This window comes from Hypomesus transpacificus, unplaced genomic scaffold (assembly GCF_021917145.1).
Source record: "Hypomesus transpacificus isolate Combined female unplaced genomic scaffold, fHypTra1 scaffold_27, whole genome shotgun sequence".
Lineage (NCBI taxonomy): Eukaryota > Metazoa > Chordata > Actinopteri > Osmeriformes > Osmeridae > Hypomesus > Hypomesus transpacificus.
This window is the reverse complement of record NW_025813796.1, coordinates 877,343-891,459: the sequence shown is the minus strand read 5'-3', so window position 1 is coordinate 891,459 and position 14,117 is coordinate 877,343. Positions and strand designations below refer to the sequence as shown.

Below are 14,117 nucleotides of genomic sequence, written 5' to 3'. Positions count from 1 at the left end.
GGGTTGTCTCCAGAGCTTTCTTGATTTATCTCCGGACCAGCCCAGGATGGAAGCACACCCGAGTACTTGCGAGATGTCGGGGGCCTATCGAAAGCCACGTTTTGAGGTGAAAGCAAAGCAGAGAGATATCTCGACGGGGATCGGAAAAATGCCAGAATGCAGTGTCTCTCAGCCTTCCCTGGACATGCATCCAATTTGAGCATATCTCAACGCCTCTGTGTGCTGAACGAGAGCGCGGGATCGGATTCATGGATCGCATGCCGCTGCCTTCTCCACGGCCTCTTCCAGAGTGCGTCAGGTGTCCGCCTTACATCCACACTGCCGGCGTTTACCACCGTGGCGTTGTGGGGAACCTCAAACAGACAACACGTTCCAGCCACACTGGCAGCGTCTGCTAGCGAACCAGACTGATCCTTCTTTAAGGAAATGTCCTCCTGTATTTAGATGAAAACAGGCCCCGATTGGGGTTTGCATCAATATTTATACAACCGGGAATGGATCCTTATAAACATACAGTGTGTGGCAGCTTACCCTCCATCTGCTAGGTGAATATAAGGCCCAAGGGCATCCTTGAATCAGACTCCATACGTGCACATTAACTTCCCTCGTGTCAGGAGTCGTAAATACAGCGATGCAGAGGAGCAGCTGTACACGCGCACGGTGTGCCGTCGAGGCTTTGGTGTGGAAAAGCTCATTTCATAAACCAGTCCTTTTGACATAACACAAATCCCATTAGTTTCTCGAAATTCCTGTTTCGTGTATTCAGGGGTGTTTTTGTCTACGTGTGTGGAGCCTTCCCCCGCTCGACACCTGCGGATCCACGGTGGCCTTGAACTTGCTCGTGTTCTGTCGTGTTGTATGTGTGTCAATCACGCCAGTCGGGGTAGCTTCCGTTTAAAAGCGGTTCCACGCCCGGCCCCGCCCTGCCCCGCCTTGTAACTGCGGCTTTTTCTTTATTTATAGTCTATCTTTTCATTTATTCATCTATTCTCTGGGGGCACCGCTCACTGCTGTAGGGCAAATACATAACTCTAGTACATGCTCTAATCCCTTGTATTTAGAGGCCTTGAGGCGTTCAATAAATCTGGCACTGGAACAGACGAACGGGGAATTTTGGTTGGGATTTCACTGAGGTGGTGCAATTCCTCACAGCTTCTCAGCGGGTTGGACCTGACTCTCTCACACCTTCCTCATGTGATCTGTCTGCACGAACACAGATAAAGAATACGTGAGCCTTTTGAAGAAACTTTTTGGTTTGTTTCGTTCTGAAGGTCTACGTCGCAATTAGAGATATGTGGAAGCACTCGTTTCCTCCCGGAAACCCACAGTGGAGTGATTGGTTATTCATGGGGAGTTATTATAGTGTTGAAGTGCGTGATTCACGGCTCTGTTTATCATACCATTCACCTTCCACCGGGGCTTGCCAGACGTAGTGACGGGCTTTCAGATCAACTCGGGAAGCCGGCGGGGTTTCTAGAGAGAAAGTCCTCTGTCCTTGTCTGCTGTAGATGGCACCATGTCGGCCTGTGTTCTCTCTCACCTCTCGTTTGCATATATTAGCATGCGCTACAACGCACCAGCTGCGGTAATGTGATTATTGCAAATTCGATAAGATTTACCAATTCAATTAACTTATTCTAATTCAGTCGCACACAGCCCTAATCACGTCCTCTGCTCACCGGCATCTGCTCGACTGCGTCTCTCTTTCTTTTATCTTGTGTCTGTGTGGCGCGGTTTGTCATATGTGTGCTGGTGTTTAGTGTGTGGTGTGTGGTTTTGGTGTGTGTGTGTGTGGTTTGGTGTGTTGAAGGGTTTTTGGTGAGGATGATGGATCTATGAGGCCTCTTTAAGTCTGAAATAGGGCGGCATTGTTTCTCCCAGTTCGTAACACTAATATCTATTCATCTGCATGCTCTCCAAAATAGCCCAGAATCAAAATATTCAGCTCACAGACTCCTCCTTTGTGGAACGGCTTAAGATTTTCGGCAACATCTGCAAGAAATGCCCTCGACTTGTATGAGATGCATTTAAAATATGACTTGAAGGCTTTTTCAAGGGGTGCAGCGCTATTAATTTTATGGTGGAAAGGAAGCAGAATCTGATTTCACCCAACAGCCAAACGAGAGCAGATTCCTTCATTTGTCTTCGCATGGAAAATGGAAGCGTGATGAAAAAGACACTTTAATGTTTGATGGATTGGGATGTTGGATGTTTCTGGGAAGTCAAAACTGTGTTAGTGTTGAGTTACTTAAAGAAAAGAACAGCTGAAAATGAAGAACAATATTCTCCAGTCAGTCTTTTTTTCCGTAAGGACAGCTCCCAGGAGAGTAGTGAGCACGTGATGAGCTCTAACAACAAAGATAAAGATAGCTTAATATAAATAGATGGCTAAAGATAGGTAGATGGGGAAAGATAAGCGATAGGGAAAGAGATTGTTGAACAATAGTTGTTACTAGATAAAGACAAGTGGTTCAGGTGGACAGAAATGTTATTTTTCATGCCACAGATAATCTAATAAATTTCAGAAAATATTGGGATCAGCTTCATCACATCGCAGTGTGTAGGTTCTTCATTTTCATCCACAACAGTATCCTTATGGTAGTGATGCTGTTTCGTTGCTCCTTTTAAGACCAACTCTTTGTAACTCATGTTTATTCAAAAAACGGATGCCCTCTTTAGTCAATTCTACATATAATGATTCATGTGTAAGAACATTGAGCGGAATGTCTTGTTTTCAAACGTTGATTCATTGGAAAGCTGCCAGTCCATCGAGATAGAGGATTCTTCACAGCATTGCTGCCAGTAAGATAAACAAGCGGTTTGTGGAGTTTCTGTCGGGTAGGCAGCTCACTGTGACCTGCTCAAACCTGATGTTTTATTGATGCTGATTTTAATGACTCGCACCCAGTTTTAACAAGACCGTTTTTTAAAAGTCGGTTAACTGTGCCTTTGTATTATGCCAGGGCTTGCATGACTGAACAGCTCCCTGAGTCCAACACACCGCACAGACTGTTCAGCCATGATTTGACTAAACAAACTGCACTGCTTTCTTCCAGCTAATTAGTGAGCTATCATGCTCAAAGGAGCCTAGTACAACTCGTTCTATATTGTCTTTGAAGTGAGGTTGGTAGGATGGTACTCATAAATGTCAACGGTCTGAACGTTCTGTCTGTTTTTACAGTATTGGCTCGACCCGTCGAAAACCCTCTCGGAACACAAAGATCTCATAACAAGTAAGAATGCACTCTTTCCTCTTCGTTGAGTTCAGCTGCCGGCCTTGCCTGGTGACCTAGAAGCATCCGATGCTTGATGGAGAACACACTGGAAGCAACAGACTCTCTGAATCACCCACTGTGCCGTCCCCTACAACCATGATTACCTTAATAACAGGCTGGCCTTTATTCTACTGAAACTTCCAGAACATTGTCAGGGGGGCGACTCCTTTCCAGTGTCATGTGCCAACTTTATCAGCCCCGTTGACCTACTTGTATTGGCTTTGACAGGTTCTGTTCAGTGTGTGTTTGTGTGTGTATCAGGACTTATTCTCGTGTCCTCTTCCAGCAGGGCCTCCATACACACTCTACTTTGGAGTCAAGTTTTATGCTGAGGATCCGTGTAAACTGAAAGAAGAAATAACAAGGCGAGTTATTCTTGGCACCACACCATTGATATTGTGAGATATTGACAACAGCGTTTGCCAGGTCCTTTTCAAAGCTGTTTTTACCTTATCCTTGTCCCGCCGCCTCGTGACTTATGCTCGCGCCTTATCTGCAGAGCTAACAACTGTACTTCGAAATGTACAACTGTAAATCGGAATTTGTGTGTTTGCGCGCATCCTTAACTGCAGGTACCAGTTCTTCCTGCAAGTGAAGCAGGATGTTTTGCAGGGCCGAGTTCCCTGTCCCCTCGACACCAGCGCCAAACTGGCAGCCCTGGCTATTCAGTGTGAGTGAAATGGCGGGTGCGAGGGGAGAGAAGTGTGGTCCAGTTGCACTCGTAGCCTAGTTGTACTCTATAAGGCTGCATTCCCAACATGTTCTTTTGTTCCAACATCTATCCAGCCGAGCTTGGAGATTTTGACCCGTACAAGCATGTGGCCGGTTACGTGTCGGAGTATCGCTTCGTTCCGGACCAGAAGGAGGACCTGGAGGACACTGTGGCGCAGATCCACAAAACTGTAACGTAAGGAAGTGCCGCATTGCTTTGACACGGAGTGCAATCTCGAACCTCTGAGCCGTGCCGGGGCAGATTACAGATTATGTGTGGGAGTGATTTTCCTAGTCGTCCGAAAAAAAAATCTGTTTTACTGTAATCTGCAATGGTGGTTTTTGTTGTCTCTTTCGTTGGGTATCTGGAAGTACCAGGTTTCGTAACTGAACTAATGTCTCACAATGCCAAATTAACTCCGGCCACCTGTTTGAATAGAGCGGGCACTATACATCTGGGAATATCTCCTCCTCTCACCCAATATCCCACCCTGGCTGCAAGTGGTGCATTACCAGGCTAATCCCACGATTCCTTGTCTGAGGATAACATTTCCCCAGGAGGGCCACTGGGAATAGTGCACTCTGGAATGTTGTTCGGTGATAGTCAGGATTCCTCCCTCTGGCACCCGCGCCGTGCCTTTTGTAATCGGAGCCCACGAGCGCCAATGGTCCTGAAAGACCTCTGTCAGACAATTACAGGGACGAACCGTGTTCAGTTTACTCACCTGCCTGGCATTCTGAACTGGGAGGCCTGGGGGGGAGGAGGAGGGGGGGGGGGGGGGTGGAGGGGGGGGGGTTGTTAGAGGGGGAGGGGGGGTGTTAAAGGAGGAGGGGGGGTGGAGGGGGGCGTTGTTAGAGGAGGAGGGGGGTGGGGTGTTAGAGGAGGGGCGGGTGTTACAGGAGGAGGGGGGGGTGTCGGAATTGTCCCACGAGACACATAACCCCCGCCAGGCACGCGGCGAGAGCGAACGAGGCGCGTCCCCCTGGCTCTCTCCCTCGCACGCCCGTCGTCCTCATCGACGCCCACTCCGGAGTGACCGGGACCCCCCCCCCCGACGCCTGGTCGGATGAGCGTAGCCGCTGCGGACCCTGACCCCGTTAGCCCCGATGGTGGATTATGGCCGCGCCGGCCACTCCGATCGGAACATACGCTCCCCCACACGCACAGTCTCATCTAAAAGGATGGAGGCTTAAACCTCCGTGTCTGGAGGCACGCACACACGCGCGGCCGCCGCGGAGGGAATCACAGCCTAATGGAAGTCAAACAGAGCCTCTGATAGCTTTGTTCAGATCCCCACGGTTTGATCCTCAACCTAGCCTCAGCCCGATTCCGGAGGAGGAGCGGCCCGGGCTGATTGGAGATCAGCGGGGGGGGGGGGGGGGGGGGGGGGATTCATTAATGCCCCTCTGCTCTCCCTCCACTGTCTGCCTGACAGACGAGCGGAGAGAGGCTGTGATATTAGGACAGGGAGGTAGAGGGATTACTGGAGGGGGGGGGGGGGGGAGTAGAGAGCAAGAGAGCAGGAGGGAGGAGAGTCAAAGGAGGGAGTCGAGGCAGTCTCAGTGACAGAGCACGAGAACAGAGAGAGAGATGGGGAACAGAGAGACAGGAGAGAGAGAGGGAGAGCGGGGAAGGGGAGCAGTCCTAGTTATCTCCGGGGGCCTGTGGATGTCGTGCTGACTCTGTGATCCTCCACACAGTCACCCCTCCCCTCACACACACGCGCACACAGTCATTTCTGTTCTAATATATCTGCTCCACGACAGGCTCTGTTTCCCAGTCTTGTCTCGCGCATTCCCACAGGCAGGCTCCAGACCAAACACATGGGATGTCAGATCGGCTACACCCATAAATAACCGCCCGGGCCCCCCCGCTCCTCGCCCCGCTCCGTATTTATAACTGAGCTCGGCCAATCATTCCCCCCCCCCCCTCGGCCCAGCACTGCGGCCCATAAAAAGCGTCTGAGTGGAATCCATAATAGAATCATAAAGCAGCGAAGGATGAGGGTGTGTGTGTGTCTCTTCCGCGGGGAGGGAAGGAGGAAGGAGTGGAGGGGGAGGGGAGCTTGCAGGTCGCACTTGAGAAGCCTGGAGGCGTTGGAGAGGGGTTTTGCGATGCTAACGCGTCTAATCGGTAGATCGATGAAACGGCCTGGGAGGAGAAGGCGATACTGTAGCAGATCGTAGCGGCCGTGCAGCGACAGCCCGCTCTTCCACACGCAGGAAATCAAACGCCTTCGCCTCACCTTTGTCTCTCTCTAACCCCAGATACCGTGTATGTAACGGCCACATTCCTGGTTACTTGGATCACATGGTTGGCCTAGATTGATGACTGCTCTAATCCAGCCACTGCCAAGCAGACGGAGTTGGCCCTATTGTCCCATACCTGCGGTGGTTACCTCAGACTGCATACTTTTGGCTTTTAAACACAACCCTTCTCTGTTAATCACTGATAGTAAACCTTCAACCTAAACCGCAACCCCGGGTAAACATTACCCCGCCTGGAATTTGAAGAATTGGAATTTGAAGGAACGTGAAAAAAACTGCGATGGACTGTTTTGCTATGTGTTCCTGAAGTCTACACATGGGCCATTTCTGAATATACTTTTTTTTGGATATACAATGTGCCACTGCATCTGACTCGATAAGCTCCCACCTCTCTGAAACGTCTTCAGAAGGCCTCTGTTGTCTTTTATCTCCCCTTTAAGACAAGTGTGTGGCCGTGCTCTGACCAGCTAAACATAATGAGCTCTCATGACCAAGGTCAGATGGGCTGCAATGTCGGATTTACTGCCCACTAGATTGGGAGACTCTGTCATTGTCATTGTTGTGACCGTGTCTATTGAGGTGAAGTTCAGGTTACTAAATTTACCAAAGCAAATGTCTGTCAGGCCTAAGGTGTTTGTCCACCATTGTTGTTAGGTGTTCGTCATAACTATACAGCATGTTGCAGATGAAAGATTCCCTAAAAAAGAAATGAAATTTCGCCTAATAACGGTTCGACGTGACAAGTCCATGTATTTAACAAGCGGATGCTTCGATAGTTTCTTGACCACCTACAGTACGTTCCCCACCAGTCATGTATGTGACCCAACGTCCATCCAGTCTGTATATCAACACCGTGCTGCATATCAAAACGGCAGTGTGGTGCCCAGAATACAAGCAGACGTTAACCCGATCGAGTCGTCTGCATGTGGTGTTTCCGATGCACGGCGGACGCTCCTTCACTAATGACCCCCCGCGTCTTTGTGTTCAGGGGTCAGGTTCCCTCCGAGGCTGAAGTCAATTATTTAGGAATCGCCAAGACCCTGGAGATGTACGGCGTCGACCTTCACCCCGTGTTTGTAAGTAGACGCCGGAGCCTCGAGCGCCCGGGCGGCTCGTTAGAGAAGCTCCCGGAACCGCTCGGCATAAATCATGCAGCTATGATAATGCCCCCCCATCCCCCCCCCCCCCCCCTCCATCCTCCTTACCCTTCCTCCCGCATCACCCCGTCTGGGTGTTTGTGGCCTTTGCGGAGGTTGGATATGCGGATCACGTGCTGTGAGGTATCTCTGGGTGTGTGTTACAGGGGGAGAACCATTCCGAATACTTTCTCGGGTTGACACCTACTGGCGTTGTCGTGTACAAGAACAAAACTCAAGTCGGAAAGTATTTCTGGTGGGTATTTGTTTCACGTACGGTGAACTGTCTGAGTTTGCATGTACATTTACATTTATGCATTTGGCAGACGCTTTTCTCCAAAGCGACTTCCAAGAAAGAGTTTTACAAAAGTGCATAGGTCACTGATCATAACAATGAGATAGCCCCAAACATTGGGGTTAGCCAAACATAAAGCATACATTGTGAAACCAAATAAGTCCTAAAGGGAAGAACAATAAGAGCATGGTGTTAGACAAGTTACAATTAAACAGCAATGTATGTACAGCAGATACAGTATTCAATCTTTGCTAAATGATATGTTGCTGTTTTTGATTTGACGTGTACACCCACTGTACAATTTCAGGCCAAGAATCACAAAAGTACATTTCAAGGAAACACAATTTGAGCTTCGAGTCATCGGAAAAGACGTAAGTTGCTTTTTGTTTCTTTGCACATCTTTCATTTGACCTACGGTAAACAAGGACTCATTTTGACATCAACAACAATCATTCCTGCTCCTTTCTATGTTAATGTGTTTTTTTCTGTCAAATTATTCATGTCGTGAGCGATCAGTGTGGATATCAGTCATCGGGGATGTGTGAATATTCGCAACCAGGTAGTTAGGACTGGCTGAGTCCATAAACCAACGTTTGTTAATCACATTGGAGGAAGTTCATTACACATATTATAATAGCTTCTATCAAGTCAGACTTAATCATCGGGCCTGCAAATTAAAACTGTCAAAGTCTCCCCAAGAACATCTGTAGACTTGAACTAGTGGAACTTGTGGAATCTTAAAAAGGTCAAAGTGTTTGATCTTGAAGCCTTTCGACATGCTCTGTGGGTCTAAGGGGAGATATGAAAGAAACATGAAAGTGCAAGGCTACGTGCCATGGGTGCAGTCTGGAAACAGACCATCTCTTCTCTGCACTTCCTCTGCCAAGAGAGGACAGCGAAAAAAAATCGACTCAAGACGCAATTCAAACGCTCGGGTAGAACAGAAACGTTGGAGGACGTTTTGAAGGAGGGTTTTTTCTTAGTTTGGATTCGCGGCGGCCGAACTTCCTCGGTTCCACTCGTGTCCCCTCACGGACGAGGCGTGTTGCACCGGGAGCTGCGGCTGCAACGGGCCAATGGGATTTTTGAGACTGTGCCGTTTTGTTTGTTTGTCAGTGCTTGGCTTAGCACAAACCCGACAAGATCTTGTTAAAATAGCACGGCAGTGAAGCGGAGGAATATGGGCCATGCGGTGAGAGCCATCAGACCCATCTCCTGGGAGTTGGAGGCACATGAACCGAAACCTATGAGCTACCTCCTCTGTACGACGATAAAGTCTTTGGTCTTCATTTAGCTAATGACCCGGCACACGCTATCCACAGAGGGAAAATGGGATATTAGACAGTACCTAATGATCCACACATAAAAGAGAGGCACATGTATTAGTACGTTTGATAAAAGCGGAACGCAATAGTCCACCACTAATGCCGCCTCAATTATCTAGCCTGCTGTTGTCGGGATAGTGATGACATCTCTTTTTTCTTCTTCTTTGTTTTGAAAAGGGAAAAAGCATGTTCTCTCTCTCCCTCTCTCTTTCTCTCACAGTGCACAGAAACGTCCTTCTTCTTTGAGGCTCCCAACAAGACGGCATGTAAACACTTGTGGAAGTGCTGCGTCGAACACCACACCTTCTTCAGGTAAGCAGACAGGCTCTCAAAGCTCCTCCGAACGACATCCCAACTCAGTAAAAACCCCAGCTAACTCGACCCCATTCGCTGTCACGTCGCAACACTCGCCGACAACAGCTCTCCCCTCCCTAAACCCTAACCCTGTCGAAGCTGAGCCAGAGCCTCATGAATCTCCATTGCCTCCATGAACAGTAAGAAAAAAAGAGAGAAAAAAGAAAAAATACAAAATGACAGTCACACAGTCCCTAATGGAAACTGCACAAGCCTCCCCTTTGGCGGTGATGTCTCTGGTGTGTGCCTAATCAGAGCAGAGCTTTACCCTGGACCGCCCTTGAGCCTGTCAGGCTGCAGGGACGCGGCGCTGGCTTCAGCCCGCTAATCCGCGTGTGAACCCTCCGTGTGCCGGGTCTCCGAGCCACGGAGCAGAGCAGGAGAAGGCAGCTAAGACCGGGGGCTTGACAGGTTACCCACCCCTGGCTTAAGGCTTCTGCTGGGCACCAAGGAGGTGGTGGTGGTGATGGTGGGGAGGGGGGGAGACAGCGCTGCCGAATAAGCAATGAGGTAGCAGGGATCGTGGGTAGACATCAGCTATACCGGGTGTCAGAAGGGTCTTGCTTTAAAAGTGGGAGGGAAAAAAAGTGACATTGGCTATGTGGACTGTACGCTGCATGGCATGGCTTTCCGACAAACGGAATATAGGGCACTCTTCGATGAAGGAAATCTGAATTATTCAGCCGTTCTTTTCGTCCAGCTAACCATTCGACCCCTTTGGCCTGCAACAGTCAGACACCTGGGAGACAGAGAGCTGTCAGAACTCTGCTAGGTTTGTCGGGTAGACCTTAATGAGCAGTCGGGCTTTTACAGTTGTGAGGTCGAGCGGTACGTGCAGTCAGGACACCTTCTCAGCACCCAGTATACACACTAAGCACTCACAGACACACACACACTCATTAGAGAGTGCACTCAAATGACAGCCTAGGCTTTCCCTCTCTCATTTTCCGAGCTTTGAATTTTAATCAGGACCGAAAAGCCCTCAGTGGTGTTTTTCGGCTGGAATTCTTGTTATGACGTTAAAGATCCCTAGAAGAAATGTGCTTGTCCAGGAGTGTTTGAACTACGGCTGCTGATCTTTCTCTCTCATAGAATCCAAACCTAAAGGAGTCAAACAGGGCTTTTCATCTTTCTGAAAAGCACGGTCGATGTGTTTCTGTTTTAGGAATGCGTCCTGTTCTGTTGAATGACTTCCCTTCACAGTACGGGGTCGATTTTTTTCACTCATACAATAAGATAACTAACTAATCCAAGACTGTATTGAATAGGACGGATCTTAGTGTCATGCTGCATATGTTGTTTTGTTTTGGTAGAATGCCAGAAAATGATGCCAACACATTAACAAGAAAACTCTCCAAGTTTGGTTCAATAGGATCAAAACACCGTTACAGGTGAGTAAATCATTGACCCACTCTCATACATTTATCACCATCATGCACCCAAATTTGACATGCAGAAATGTTTCGAGCGTGACTCTCTTATTCATGGTGATGATGAAAATTGGGCATATGTAGACGCACGCTAAAAACCCGGGTTCATGAATAATGGAGTCTGTCGTAGACGGGAAGCTAAAGGAGGCTCTCATCACCACAGACACCGGAGAGAAGTGGAATGACTGAATAATTCAGGAATCCCACTCCTTCCGTCCTTTGTGATCCTACTGCCTTTTCGCTGGGCTCTGGTGCTCTGCCACAGACGCGTCTAGTCACCAGATACTGGGTTATCATAAACAGAAGATTGGATTTTCATCTTACGAACCAGTACTCCCTGGTTTCGAGGAGGCTTCTGTTAGACTAACCGGACGAGACTGGGCTAATGTCCTTCAGTGGAGTGAATGCTAATGTCCTTCAGTCTTTCTAAAGTGTAGCGTTAGCGCCGCTTTTTCTTAGCCTCCGAAAGGTCAAGCTTAGATCATATCTCTCCCTCTCTCTCCCTCTCTCTCTCTGTGTTTCGGTCTCTCTCGCTCCTCCCTCCTCCCCTCCCTCTCCCCAGTGGAAAGACGGCCATGCAGATGGGGAGGGATGCGTCCATCACCCTTCCCCGGCCAGACCTGCAGGTGATCAGGACCCGCAGTAAGACCTACCCCAAGAGACCGGCACAGTTCACAGGTCAGAGCTGAACCAAACGCAGGTCTACCATCTACATACGCCACTTAGAACACTGAAGCGTTTCATGAAATGACATAACAATCACATTTATTGTATTTTTCAGTGTTATTTTTTATATTTTATAGCATGTGCACTCCCAGTAAATTCTCGTGACTTTTGTGTATATATCACCTCTTGCCAAACTCCAACCCCAGCGTGCCTTCACCTTATACCTAGCTGTGAAATAACTGGAAGTTACAGGCATGAAGCCAAGGAGTACATTTGGAATTCAATCCCTCCCAACCAAACCGCTTTCAATTTCAATATTAGATTCACTTGAGCAACTCTCTACGCTTATAATTGCATAACCAGCTTTACAGGCAGGTGTTGTAAGTGCGGTGAGGGCGTCATTACTGACAATGGTGTTAGTGAGGGCTTAGTGTTTTCCTCGAGTCTCATTGCCACTGCAGGCTCTTAAACTAAAAGTAAACGCTGCTTGTGATATGCCTGAGTGCTAAAAACGCAGACCCCCCCCCCCCGCTACTTTTAGTCAAGAAACGAACACACGTCTAGACACACATCGGCATGACGAAGAGAGGACGGTAGAAAAAGCGTAAAAAGGAGAAAATCCAGAAAAGAGAGGAAGTAAGAAACGACCCAGAAAGACACGGGGCTACGTCACGTCCTGTATCCAACCCTGAACTGTTTAACAGCGTAGTATTCAGTCTCGGACACCCTCTGTTCCTCCTCTAGGTTTAAACAACGGCACGCAGTCCAACGCCAAGACGGAAAACGCCGAAAACGAAGCGACGCCGAAGACCGCCGCCCCCTCTCCTGTGAAGAGGTACGGCGACACAGACGACACAGACGACACACGGTAACAGACGACACACGGTAACACACGACACACGGTAACACACGGTAACAGACGACACACAGTAACAAACGACACATGTTAACAGACGACACACGGTAACACACGACACACGGTAACACAAGACACACGGTAACAGACGACACACGGTAACAGACGACACACGGTAACACACGACACACGGTAACACACGACACACGGTAACAGACGACACACGGTGACACACGACACACGGTAACACACGACACACGGTAACAAACGACACACGGTAACAGACGACTTTTCAAAAGACGATGCAGGGAAACGACTGAAATCCTCGCCCCACCGCCATTTCACAAGCATGACTGGGGGTCAGATGGCTTAGCGGTGAGGGAGTCGGGGCTATTAACCAGAAGGTTGTTGGTTCGATTCCCGGCCCGTGCCCAATGACGTTGTGGCCTTGGGCACGGCACTTCACCCAACATGCCTCGGGGAGAATATCCCTGTACTTACTGTAAGTCGCTCTGGATAAGAGCGTCGGCTAAATGACTCCATGTAAATGACTGTTCTCCTCCCAGTTCCAAAGTGACAAAGGCGGAGAACAGCCCAGAGCACCAACAGGGGAAGCCCAGTGCACCATGGGAAGAGAACGCACCCCAGAGGTACAGTGTGCCGTAATGGCCAGTCTTATCTCTGTCATGGATTAGCACTACCTCGCATACTTGGAGTGACACTTGCAGTGTCCTTTGATACCAGGATGTTTTATTCATGTGCCGTCTGTTAAGCGTGATTGAACACGAATCGGCTATGTGTGCGCGTGTTCAAGCATCACACACGCAAAGCCGGCAATGCGGAAAACACTCTCTTGTGTCGTGTAACATGTACATTATCTGTGGAGGACGGTTAAGAGAAAGGGATTTCTGGGTTAAGCAGATTTATTTTGACCTCAATCATGAACAAAAGAGAAAAGTGAATCCCAGTCCCTCATTAGCAAGGCTAAACGTGGCCACCGCCACGGCACATCCCCGACTCGGTGACGAGGGCAGGGAGAGACTCCCGTGATGGCTAGTTTTCCAAGTCACTGTGTCACCAGTTCACCGTGTTTACTCACCAACAGCCTCGCACACAAATGGAGTTCAACTGCCCGGAAGAATGTATATATCTGTGTGAATGGTGTTGAACCCAAGTTCTGTTTGATTGTAACGTGACCCAGATCCCATTTGGAGTTTCCTATTTGCGCGTCGACGTTATCTGCATACAAATGTCGCTCTTGTCTGCCTGTGTGCGTGTTTGTCTGTGTGCGTGGCTGTGTCTGTAGATGTACATGAGTAGTGACGTGTGTCATCATGCCTGTGGGGCCAAAAACCACTCCGCTAGGTCCTAGTGCTCTTGGCTTCTTTCTGTGTCACCTATAAGGCCATCCTCACGGGATGAGGACAGAATATGAATGCTGAATATTTTCGTTCCGGAAGGATCCTCGTCTCCCCATCTCCTCGCGCTCACACCTCTTTCTACCCCCCCCACCCCCCAGTGGACTTTTCAACACGGCGAACGAGCGGACCAAGTCGCCCAAATTCCCCACGGCTCGAGGGCGCACCCCTTCGGGCGGGAGCGAGAACGAGACGTCCCAGTCAGCACGCCGTAGGTGGGTGGCCTGTCGCCTCCTCCTCCGCCTCCCCACCACACAGTCCTGCCAGGGACACGCACCGCCGAGGTGTCTGTGAGGTGGAGACTAGTGCAGAGCCGCGAGAGGAGACCGCATAGAAGGCAGCAATTACAAATGAAAATGTTGCCCTCTGGTGGTCGTAACTTG

At 49.2% G+C, this 14,117-nt stretch overlaps 1 protein-coding gene across 1 annotated transcript in view; it reads left to right on the top strand.

Moving 5' to 3' along the window:
• Window positions 1-14,117, top strand: part of epb41l4a (erythrocyte membrane protein band 4.1 like 4A) — a 39,065-nt gene that overhangs the window by 15,682 nt on the left and 9,266 nt on the right. The window contains exons 4-16 of the mRNA XM_047014988.1: window positions 3,182-3,233; window positions 3,562-3,640; window positions 3,848-3,945; window positions 4,062-4,182; window positions 7,243-7,330; window positions 7,558-7,646; window positions 7,993-8,056; window positions 9,231-9,322; window positions 10,678-10,755; window positions 11,357-11,472; window positions 12,205-12,295; window positions 12,883-12,966; window positions 13,836-13,949. Coding sequence (XP_046870944.1) covers window positions 3,182-3,233; window positions 3,562-3,640; window positions 3,848-3,945; window positions 4,062-4,182; window positions 7,243-7,330; window positions 7,558-7,646; window positions 7,993-8,056; window positions 9,231-9,322; window positions 10,678-10,755; window positions 11,357-11,472; window positions 12,205-12,295; window positions 12,883-12,966; window positions 13,836-13,949 — 1,166 coding nt within the window. The remainder of the gene's footprint in view (window positions 1-3,181; window positions 3,234-3,561; window positions 3,641-3,847; window positions 3,946-4,061; window positions 4,183-7,242; window positions 7,331-7,557; window positions 7,647-7,992; window positions 8,057-9,230; window positions 9,323-10,677; window positions 10,756-11,356; window positions 11,473-12,204; window positions 12,296-12,882; window positions 12,967-13,835; window positions 13,950-14,117) is intronic.